Source organism: Centruroides vittatus, unplaced genomic scaffold, assembly GCF_030686945.1.
Source record: "Centruroides vittatus isolate TY-2023 unplaced genomic scaffold, ASM3068694v2 scaffold_386, whole genome shotgun sequence".
Taxonomy (NCBI): Eukaryota; Metazoa; Arthropoda; class Arachnida; order Scorpiones; family Buthidae; genus Centruroides; species Centruroides vittatus.
Window position 1 is genome coordinate 1,615,639 of NW_027122706.1, and position 12,322 is coordinate 1,627,960.

Below are 12,322 nucleotides of genomic sequence, written 5' to 3' on the forward strand. Positions count from 1 at the left end.
AAAATTGAACAAGATGAATATAAATCAAAATTAAATTAACAATTAATATTGGAGTTATATTTAAAAAATAATATTTAGATAAGATTTATAGTTATAAAAATAAAGTTGTAATAAAGTAAATAAGAAAACATGCACAAATTTTTAATTAAAAGTGTATTTTTAAAAAGTTTTGTAAAATTTTAAAAAAAAGCAGACCCAAATAAATTCTGATATCTCAATAAAAGCTAGTTTTTTTAATAGTATCTAAGCCAGGGCTGTCAAACTCAAACTACTTAAGTGCCAATTTTTTGTCTGGAGTATGACATCGGGCCAGATGTGTTTAGCTTCTGTAGCCAAAAATTTTCTAAAAAGTAGCCCAAAAGTAGCTGACTCAAAAACCTTTTTTTAATAACCCCAGATTTGACAATAAATTTAAAAAAAAAAAAAAACACCATTTGTACTTTTCCAGCAATAACTTTAATCACAGAACAAATATTTTCAGCCAATTTACAGGCCTGAAGCAGGTCTGTTAACTGATTCGAAAATAAGGATTCCAAAACTCAAAGTACAAGGATAAACTGTAATTTACTAATATTTCGAAAACACTCATTTTATATGCAAAATAGTGCGAATTATGTAATAAATGATCTTGCAAAGACTGACTTTAATTTGAAATTCAAAAGATGAAATAGAGAAAACAACGTAAACAAAAAATTAAACATAGAGTTATTTATTTTATTTGATTTATTTGTTTGATTTATTTTTATGTTTAATTTTTTGTTTACATTGTTTTCTCTATTTCATCTTTTGAATTTCAAATTAAAGTCAGTCTTTGCAAGATAATATAGTAATAATAATAATTATTATTATTTATTATTGAGTTCAACAATTTTGTTTATTAAGTATTATTTGTACAAAATATCACATTTTCTTTGAAATCAAGATAATAAAATATAAACAAATAGCATTATTGAATTCATGTCGCGGGCCGCACATAATTGTCTTGCAGGCCATATCTTTGACATGCCTGATCTAAGCCCTTCTGTATTATCAGTAATAGCCTGCAACTTGTTAGATATATTAACTAAATTTCTTAATGAATATACTAACAGTTTTTCCAAACTTCTAAAAGTTTCTTCTATCAAGTTTGTGAGAGTTATGACAGTTGATGGAACTTGACAATTAAATCACTTTCATAAATATCATGAGGATTGAACTTAGTTTTGCCAATACAGTATTTTGATTCAGTTATTTAACAACTATTTAATGAGTAATTTACATTTATATTTAAGATTTATTGTTAAGTTGAAAAAGAAAACTTCTCAATGTCATGTTTTTGCTGAGAGTTTAGTATTGCTTTCTGAAATGCTTTTATACATTCATGCGTAGGTTTTCTAAATATTAAGTCAAGACCATTGCAAAGGAATATCTCCATGCCATTATCTATTGTTTGTGCTTAATTGTTCCATTAATCATTTTAAATTTAAATATATTTCTAATCTTTCTCCATGTAAGTTATCATCATTTGGAAGTAGTCAGTTCAAATGTAAAGTTATTACTCTAAATAATGCCTCTTCAAAATGACACTTCCATGAATATAAGTTAAACTGTGTTATGCTGGTTAATTTGAAGGTAATTTATTAAATAGAAAATAAGAAAATTTATGAAATAAAGAAATTTTTCTTTATGAAAAAATAAAATATTTGCTACAGAATATAAAATTAATTTAAATCAATAATTTTTATATGGTTGAATATAATAATCAATTTAATAGTACTTTGAATTTTTTAGATCAGAATATTAAGAAACGAGAAAAGAATTTACAGCAGTCTGATGGTATTGTACAGAGTCGACCTTCAGGTCAATCTACACTCTTTGACTTTCTTCAAACTCAAATTTCTCTTCCAGCAGGTATAACAACATTTTTAATTTGCTTTTGATTGCTTTGGTATAATTTAATTTAAATGAAATAATAAGATACTACTAATAGATTATTCCCTAATTCATAAATCAGTACAACAAGAATGATTGGTTGAAATATAAATACCAGATGTAATAAGTTGTTCATAAAATTTTCACCTAGATTTATTTAAAATACATTTTTTTTTTAATGCTTTCTGAAAGTATGTTGTTAAAACCTAAAACTATACAATGATATTTGCATTCAGTTATAAAATGGAGATAAGTTTCTCTCCTGTAACAGGGCTTGCCTTAATTGCAATAAACGTTTTATATTATTATTATTATTTTCTAATTCTTCTTGTAAAACTTCAGTTATCTTAATTGTGTTTTTAAGCATTATTGATAAATCATTATAAATTTTGTTATATTTAAAAAATAAAAAAAAACTAGTAGAAAAAATTGTTTTCAAAGTTTATAGAATTTTAGAAAATTGATCTTAGATCAATGAATGCAACAGATACAGCATTAGATTAGAGAAATATTGTAACTGTTACAATTAATATGATTTTAATATGTAGTATAATTGCAGACCATTTAAATTTTTCTTTGAGATATATTTTTATTGTAAATTGCTTATTATTATTATAATCGGTTCTTTTCACAACAGTTTGCTAAATAAAGACATTTTTACTGTTCTTAGTTTTATTGGAATATTTAATTAAATGTTACAGCAGAATCCAAATTATAGAAGGTAATGTGGACCAATGCTATCTCAGATAAATCAGAAGTCCTCATCCATTTCAGATTAAAAATTATGAATATTAAAGATTTACATGGTATCACTTTTAACCTTAATGAATTTAATTGCATACAAAAACAATATTTTTTTGTTTATAAAAAACATCATTTATTATAAAGTTAATATATATTATAGTTTTAAGAATAAAAATGTGTATTATTGTATTTGCATTTTAATATGAATGGTTTGTGTCTCATTGAAGTTAAACGATAAAAGGTAACAGAAACAAATAATTTTGTAATACATGTTAATGTTTTAAGTTTTCTTTAAAAAGTATTTGAGTTTTTGTTTTATAGCATTTCCTCTTTTCTATGCCATAGTGTTCCACAGTCATCTCAGTGTCATTTTTCATGGGTGATATATCCAGAATAAGTTGGGTTCTGTCCCTCATCACTTGGTTTTCTCATTTGGACTTGATTACACCCCTCCATTGGCATGAAAAAAAATCATTTGTCAGCCACTTGTATGAGATTAGCCATGGGTGGGGGTTCCTAACCCTTTGTTGGCCTCGGGTTACTCGATGGCTTGAAATAGGAGGGTCTTAAATTATTGAGTGGGGAGGTTGGTGAGTGAGTTGATAGGTGTCCAAGGTTTGATAGAGACAGGTAGCCAGGTTAACAAATAAAAATATATGTTTAATATAAACGTCTAAATCTAAGAGTACACAGAAATACGGAATATACACCTAAAGCAACATGACTACGCATTCCGTTCATTTTCTATCCATGTTGAGAGAGAGAATTTACAGAAATACCTCTGAAAGAGATGCTGTTCTCTGTCTTTGTGGAGATTAAGCTGTGATTGGTGTCTTCCTTTCTTATAAGGCAAGTCGAGCTGTCATCTTCTGTGATAATGGCAAGGAGGGAGCCTTGGAAGGAATTTGTTCCATATGGCATCTTAGGATATGGCTATGGTGTTTTGAAGATGTCCACTGGAGATGTATGGTGTCTGATGCAGTTTATCACAACTTGAGTTCTCGCTTCTCTTTTATCCAATTTAGCCTGGAAAACCCATCAGGTGATTGGATGTTTGGTGACAAATCTGCAGGTGTGAGATCAGGGGGGTCTATTGATGATGCTATAACGTCACTTATATGCAGCTGTAACGACCATATTTGGTCCGAAACTTTTATACTTCCTTCTAGTTACAAGTCGACAGTCAACTTTTTCCTCTTTTAACAACAGGTTATTATCGTTTAGCACTCAGATGTTATAATTTTCTCCCAGTTATTGATAGAAAAGGTTGTCATTCAATCTGTTTTCTGTGCGATGTTTTCTTAACGATTGCAATGGAAAAATAGGCTTAAGGTTTTCTTTAAATCCATGCAAAATCAAGTGCTTGATCTCACACTTGTTTGATACAGTCAAGCTTAAAATTACTACAGTATTTATTTACTTAATGCATTCAAAACAAAGCTTTTATGAATTATAAGGAAAAGTATTTACTTACTGGTTCATCTGAGATAACACAGATCTAAGGTAATCAGAGTTCTAATTACTAGTAATCATTTGCATTTTTGATTTCTTTACTAATTTTCAATTTCTCTAATTGTAAGAAAGTTGTTGAAATATTTGTGAATTAAATGTAATATTGAAGGGTTCAAGAAGTTTTGAATACTATGTACTCATTATCAGGAACCAAGAATTCTAAATTTAATATAGTTATAAATCTTAAATAACTATCCTTGATTTAGAATTCTTGGTAACTATGTAATACTTGAAAAAGGGTTGAATGTTTTTCTGCTTTATTATAATTTTCAATATTTTAGAAATATTTTATATAATAATAAATTTTATGAATTTTTTATATTATGTTTATTAAAGATAAATTACTTTTTATTTTAGAACCTAATGCTTCAAGTGATAATAGTATTATTACCACAATTTCATCAACCCAATCAGCTTGTGCAAAGGTAGGTTTTACATACTTTACATTTTAGTTCCTCATTTATTGAATTACTACACCTGTTAAATATATTTTATAAATATTAGTTAGAAACTATACAGTAGAGCATTGATTATTTGAAACAATTCAGGACTGGGGTTGTTCAGATAGCTGATTTTTTGGATAACCGATCATGTACAAAAAAATGTTAACCTATCCGATGTTGAAACTTTTCTCTGTTGCGTGTCACTTCGCATTGAATTTTCGTCAATGTTAAGCCTAACAAAAAATTTTTAAAATAATAGTGTCTATTGTATTGTTAAAAATTATTTCTTTATTTTGCACAAACAAAATAAATATATTGAAAAATATAAAAACAAAAAAATTATATTTTGGAAGTTAATCTAGTATCAAAAACACTCGATTCAGCATGACACTCGTCCCAACTCAGTCCGACTGGAACGCTTTCGGTTAACCAATGTTTCGGTTATCGGTATTCAGATAATCAATGCTCTACAGTATTAGTCTTTTTAAACTTTGATTTTGTTGTTAGAAAAATCAATAATAAATTGAAGAATTGTGAAGAATAAACAATTAAAAAAATTTTTTTTTTTTTGCTAAATATAAAAGTTTTGTTATAAAGAAAACTGAATTATTTTATTATATTATGTAATAACTGAATTGTAAAATTTTATGAAAATTTCTTATTTAGAATAAAAATAAATATTTTTTAGTTTTTACAAAAAGTCTGTTTATTTTTATTGCATTTGCATTACATTTGATATCACATTGCATAACATAAATATTTATTTGTAAACTGTTTAATAAAATTATTAAAATGGAACAGATATAACAATAAGTAAAAGTTTTTTCGAATAGTGAGACTAATGATCTTTATCACGTCTTTTTTAATTATCTGCAAAAAAGAGTGACCAAGATTAAAACAATTCACCGTATTCATCTATTTAACAATGCATTTTGGATTGGAGCTGTGAACCTGAAGGAGTGGATAATACCAATCCAAAATGCATTGTCAAATAGGTGAATAAAGTGAATTGTTTTAATCTTGGTTGTTGTTTATTGTAGATAATTAAGAAAGAAGTAATAAAGGTCACTAGTCTCACTATTAGAAGAAACTTTTACTCAAACATTTATATTTTATTATTTTAAATATATATACTTTTTATTTTCCTTTATTGTATTGTAAAAAACTTTTGATATTGATGATACAATATTGACTTTTGAAAGAGAACTAATGTCAACAAAATTTTAATTTAGTTTGTTTACACTATTTTGATTAAATATCCTCTCAATAAGACTATCTGCATTGTTTATGATGGTCAGGCTGTTTAAGACACAGTCATGAAGACACTTGCTCTTATCAGTTCACTTCAGCACTTGTTTGAGAATACTGTTTGCAATTTCTGAACTGGCTACCCACAATAGTTTTTCTCTTGTAGGTACCAGGATATTAGGAAATTGCTAGCAATTTAAGGGCTGATATACTGGTCAAGTAAGGTACTACTAACTCTTTTACTGATCCTGAACCAATTTTGATGTTTCTTTTCAAACTTTTTTAAAATTGTTAGACTATTTCCAACAATCAAATATTTACTGTGACATTGTCACAATGCCAGGCTGCAATTTTTACTCATATTTTTTAATTTATTTAATTTAAAATATATGCTTTCACCTTCAAATCAGTAGTGTCTTGTCCCTGTATGCCATACTTTTCTTTTAGCAATTGAGTCATGCCAGTCATCTATCTAACTTCTTTTAGAGGAAATTTTTGAATTGAAATAACATAACTTTCAGTTTGCATCAGAAGTTCATATGTAGTTAATTGGGACCTCCTGTCTTTAAGCTTTCCATACCTGGTCTTGCCTTTCATCTATCTAACTCCATTCTCAAGATTAAGGAAAGATGGACAGATGGATGGACGACAGTTGAAATTTGTTTACAATTTTTTCAAATTGCAGCCCAATCATTTGAAACAACAGAGGAAACTTCTTGTTTAAAGTACATTAGAGTAAGATATTTTTGCCTAGCTTGTTTTTTGTATGAACTATAGATTTACTTGCTTTTGGAAAGAATTATGTTTGTCTTCTGATTGGCATTGTGACAGATTTTGGTCACTTTTGTAAACATTTTTGCTGATTGCAAACTTTTCTTCTCAACCTTTTGCAATTCTGCTGAAAAGACTTCTCTGACTTTCTCTATGAGTATGCAGCTTCCTCTCTAGACAGGCTTGTTCATCTAGATTCCTCTTTTTAAGGTCTGGTAATGTTTGCAATCTTTCCTTCAAAAGTCTGTTGTCTTTCTTTAACGAGATAAAACTTCTGAAGTAGTTTCTTGTGGGGTATGCAATGGATTTTTTAGGTCAGTGCTTTAGGCTTTGCCCATTTATAGAACTTACAATGACATTTAAGATTTATTTTCAAAGCTGAGATAATTTATATGAATTAGATGTTCAAATTTATAATCTAAAAGTGCTTGAAGTTCCTTGATTTCAAAATATTATGTGAAATAAATAATATTTCTTGATTTTATTAAATTTTATTCAAATAATGTATTTATAATAAAAGCTTTTAATTATAATGCAGTAGACTCTTGTTTTATGGTAATTTGATACATAAGTATGTAGATTTGGAAATTTTTTAGTAGTATACAGTAAGACCCTGCTTAACGCAGGGGATGTGTTCCTAGATAACAAAGCCCTAAACGAAACAGTGTTAAACGAGGTCATTTTTACATAGATTAAATAGGGATAGGGGAACATGCAACCAAAAATAAACAAATTTTACTTTAATTTTAAGTTATATTATTATACAAATTGTTATTAAGTAAAAAATACTTGCTATATTTAACTGTTCTTAACTTATTTATTCTATACATTATATTAATTAAGAAGTCTAATATTTGAATAAAAAATGAAAATATGTTAGAAAGTTTATATTTAAATTTCAAAATATTTCATTTGTAACATTTCAGGAGTCAAATAATGATGTTAGAAATACCTTACAGTCACAGTTTGGAAAAGAAAAATATGAAAAATTTAAGAAGACTGGACAAAATTCTTATCAAGATCAAAGGACAAATTCAAAGAAAAATAATTATATACCTAGAGAATCAGAAAATTTTCATTTGTCTCAATCAAACAATGATAGATTGCACGATAAAGGTTCTGGAAAACTAAATGATAATCATACTAGAACTAATACTAGAAATTTTAGAGATATAGATAAAATGAAAAATAGGAATTGTGAGAAAAATTTAGGATCTGAATCAAAACCTTATTACTCAGATGGAAGAATGTTACATACTAAATCTAGTAGAAGTAGATTTTGTGATGAAAATGAAAGGTTTGTGGAAAAGAAATCAAATTGGACAGATAGCTGTAATGATCATATGTTTTATTCTTCCACAATGGTGCCTTATAAGAATAATGAACAACAGTTTATACCAAAGGAAGGAAATAGAGTTCTCGCCAAATATTGGGAAGATAATAAGGTAAGTTGTAAATTTTACTATTGTATTATTATATAATGAAAAGGTTAAATTAATAGTTACAGACAGTCACTCTATTAGTATCAATCTGTCACTAAATGAGGTTAAGTTTATTTGAAATTTTAAGATAAGAATTGACTTTACTGATGACATTACATTTATGTTTGGATTTCACAATTCATCAGAATAATTTACTAAATATAGAAATTTGATAGAACTTTCATTTGCATATAAATTTTAAATACTTAATTTCTAGTTACTTTATATTTGACTTTTCAAATTTTTCAAATATAAAAGATGCCAAGTTTCCTTAGAACAAACTATAGAGTAAAACCTCTATATTCGTAATATTTGATATTTGTCATATTTTGATGAATTCCCCCCATATTTGTCAGTATTTTCTGTATTCATTATCATTCCCAACACCAGCAGTGGCACTACAATCGCACACCTACACCCATCCGCTAGCCGTGTTAGCTTAGTGTTGCCAATTTAGCAAATTTTTTGCTAGATTTAGTGGATTTATGAACAATCTAGCTATGCAAATTACCTAAATTATAATGGTCTAGCTATTTTTATAATGCTATCTAGATATAAAAAAATCAAACAATTTTAATGGAAACAATATGATTTGAATATTTTTATTAAAACGTTTAGCTATAAATTTGAATTTTCAGTTGGAAACACTATGTCAGCTAGCTGTAGTTAATCAGTCTACTTTGTGCAGTCATCATGTGTGTTCTTGGTTTCTCACATTGATTATTTTCAAAAACTCCTCAAATTCCAATGGCTTCAACAAAGTGCACTGAAGAAAAACAGCAAAAAAGGAAAGCTGTTAGCAATAGTTTTTTTATCTCTATTGTTCTAAGTCTGAAAATGGATAAAGTAGAGAGGTTGCGGCCGAAGTTTTCAATCTCTAAAATGTGAATGTTGAATGTTGAGTGTTGCCATCTTGTATGCCTAAAAGTTTGACAATGGCATTTGGAATGTTATTGGAATAATGCTTGATGTCCCAAATGCCATTATCAAACTTCTAGGCTTACAAGATGGTGGTGCTCAACATTTGTCATTCATGTTTTAGAGATGAAAAGTTCGGCCACAACCTCTCTAGTATCTCCAACTTAGCCAAAGAATTTAATATGCCAAGATCATAATTGAAATTACCTAATGTTTTAATTGATGGTATGTCTTCTAAACAATAATAACTCTTACTGTTCTCCCTCTTCTACCACTTTACTGTATTTATTTAGTACAATAAAGTTTTACAAACAATAAAGTTTTATAGTTGTATCTTTTTTTAGGATGGGAAGAGATTAATTGAATATCAGTTATTTATTATGAGGAAAATTGCTTCTATATTTGTAATTTTCCATATTCATTAGATCCTTGGGAACAGATTAATGATGAATATAGAGGTTCCACTGTTTTTAAAATTTGAATAAAATGAATAACACAAGGTGTTGTCTTTTTTAATATACTAACAAGGAGACCCTACGGCTTTGGGGAAACGGATTTTGATGATCTTCGGTGTGGAGGTAGTACACCGTGTGAATGAACTACCTGTAAAATACTAAAGTGCAATACTCAAATGTAATCGAGAAAAATGAACTTAAAGTTTTATTTAGCACTTTATATATAAGTTACGCGTACCTCCGCTTGAGCGTGCTGTGGCATGAGTGGTAACGCTCCTGACTCGTACGCTTGCATACTCGGGTTAAATTCTCTTGTTCTGTATACTTTTTTTCAATTCATAAATACTTATAATGTACTTATTTATTTACTCATTCATTTTTTTTATATTATTTATTTATTTTAATTTAAAGAGTGAGTGAAAAAGACTCTACACCCATGTTCAAACCCAGCATAAGTAGTTCTCTCTCAACTTGAAAAAGGTGGGTTTTCAAAGTAAAAATATTAGACTTGGAACAGTAGAAATTAAATTAAAATAAATAAAAAATAAATGAATGAGTAAATAACATTATATTATTTAAGTATTTATGAATTAAAAAAAAAGTATACAGAACAAGAGAATTGAACCCGAGTACGCAAGTGTATGAGTCAGGAGCGTTACCACTCACACCACAGCACGCTCAAGCAGAGGTACGCGTAACTTATATATAAAGTGCTAAAGAAAACTTTAAGTTCATTTTTCTCGATTACATTTGAGTATTGCACTTTAGTATTTTACAGGTAGTTCATTCACACGGTGTACTACCTCCACACCAAAAATCATCAAAATCCATTTCCCCAAAGCCGTAGGGTCTCCTTGTAAGCCAAACAATTGCCATAATTCATTGGGCTGTTTTTTGCTACAATTTTTGAACATCTATGTTAATTAATACAAGTTTTAATTATTTAAAAATAATTTTTTAAATACATCTAATTATGCTTTAATATACAGTATTTTAAACTAATTTTGATATAATTATATATTTTAAAAAATTATTTAAAATATCCATATTATTATTCCTTGATAAATTAATTTCTATATTAAATTACTATGAATAATTTAATTATTGCAAGTAAAATAACTTTTTTATAATCAAATATCTAATTTTGCAGTTTGCATATGAATTTTTCATGTATAATAACATAATAAACCAACAAGCTCTACTTTTCTGCTTATTGGGAAAAAGCAAAAATGAAAGGGAAAGAAAAAATAACTGAATGGGTGCCCATTTACTATGTTAAATGGAAAAATAAAAGTTTGTGTTAGGGAGGGAAGCTGCTAAAGTAAGGTGACCAGATGTCCCGGATTTGGGTTGTTAGTCCCGCATTGAACATTGTCCTGGAAAGTGTCCCGCATTTGGACATGTAACATTTTCAACATGTTCACAAGTTGTCAAGAGCACAAAGTTGTCATTTTTTTTTACTACTAGTAGCCCGGGACGCCCCCTAGTGGGCATTCTAGCAGCAGCGGTGTCATTCCATGGTATAAATAATAAATTCATATCAATAATTCAATAATAAATTCCTATTGCAATAATAATATACTGAATTTATTATTAATTTAAATAATATCTAGGGGTGCCCCTAGTGGCCATTATAGGTATGCCATGACAGATATACAAACAGCACCATCAAGTTGTGAAAAAAAAACAAAAAAAAAACAATTTTTTTTCTATAAAGTTATTTTTAAGTTTATTTATGCATTTATATATTTTTCTACTAAATTATTTATTAATGAATTAGTTATTATTATTAGTTATATGTATGTCGGAGGTCTACCCCATTTTTAGCTCCCACAACACAGATGCATCCTGCATTTCAACCTAACATATCTGGTCACTTTATGCTAAAGAGAGAGTTTTTAAAGAAATGGAATGGTTTTTGATGTTACAAATGAAAAAAGAGACGTAAGCATTACAACAGAAAAGAGGTATACAAGATTCCAATTGAAAAGTATGGTAGTAAAAAGTTTTACATAGGTGCTAGAGACGAAATTTAGAAATGCAGATGAAAGAACATATTGAGGATATAAGGAAAAATAAGGGGAATACAATGCTTAGCATGATGGCTTGTGATAAAGATGTTAACGTAGACATTGAGGGAGTGAAAATGTTAATGTTGGTTCAAGATGAGATGACAGAAAAAGTAAAAATATAAGAGGAAAGTTTGAAGAATGAAGTTATTAACATGGGGGATATTGATAATTTATCAGTGCTTTGGAGATAGCTAGTGAAGAAGTAACAAGGGGAAAGTCTAGAAGAATAGTTTTCATAAAATACAGGTACTCCTCACTTTACGACCTATCTGCTTAACGACCACTTGCACTTATGACTAATCGAGTATCGACCTGCAATTCGGGGAATTCCCTTTCTCGGCTTGAGTGTTGGTCAGTGGCGGATGGTGACATGCTCACTAAGCTTACTATAATAGTCTTATAGTACTATAATAGGCTTTTTATGAATAAATTTGAAGTTTGTTGCATAATTTGCATAATTTTACATCAATCCTACATTCCCGGCGCAAGCTCCTTGCTTATCGACCAATTTGCTTAACGACGTAGTCGTCGGAACGGAACTCGGTCATGAAGTGAGGAGTACCTGTATAAGAAAAAAAAAGTGTAATGGTTTGACATAGGAAAGGAGCATTTGCACATTGTTAGTTGGATTTTGAAGTGTTCAAAATTAGTATGTCTGAATAGAATATGATGAATTGTATTCTGGAGATGGACATATAAATCTGAAAGCATTTATTCATATGAGTAAGAATAAGTTACATATATTTTTTTAGACTCTAATAAGCAGG

At 28.5% G+C, this 12,322-nt stretch overlaps 1 protein-coding gene across 1 annotated transcript in view; it reads left to right on the forward strand.

Moving 5' to 3' along the window:
* Window positions 1–12,322, forward strand: part of LOC136988718 (tudor domain-containing protein 3-like) — a 73,234-nt gene that overhangs the window by 40,750 nt on the left and 20,162 nt on the right. The window contains exons 9-11 of the mRNA XM_067286672.1: window positions 1,771–1,890; window positions 4,525–4,592; window positions 7,556–8,074. Coding sequence (XP_067142773.1) covers window positions 1,771–1,890; window positions 4,525–4,592; window positions 7,556–8,074 — 707 coding nt within the window. The remainder of the gene's footprint in view (window positions 1–1,770; window positions 1,891–4,524; window positions 4,593–7,555; window positions 8,075–12,322) is intronic.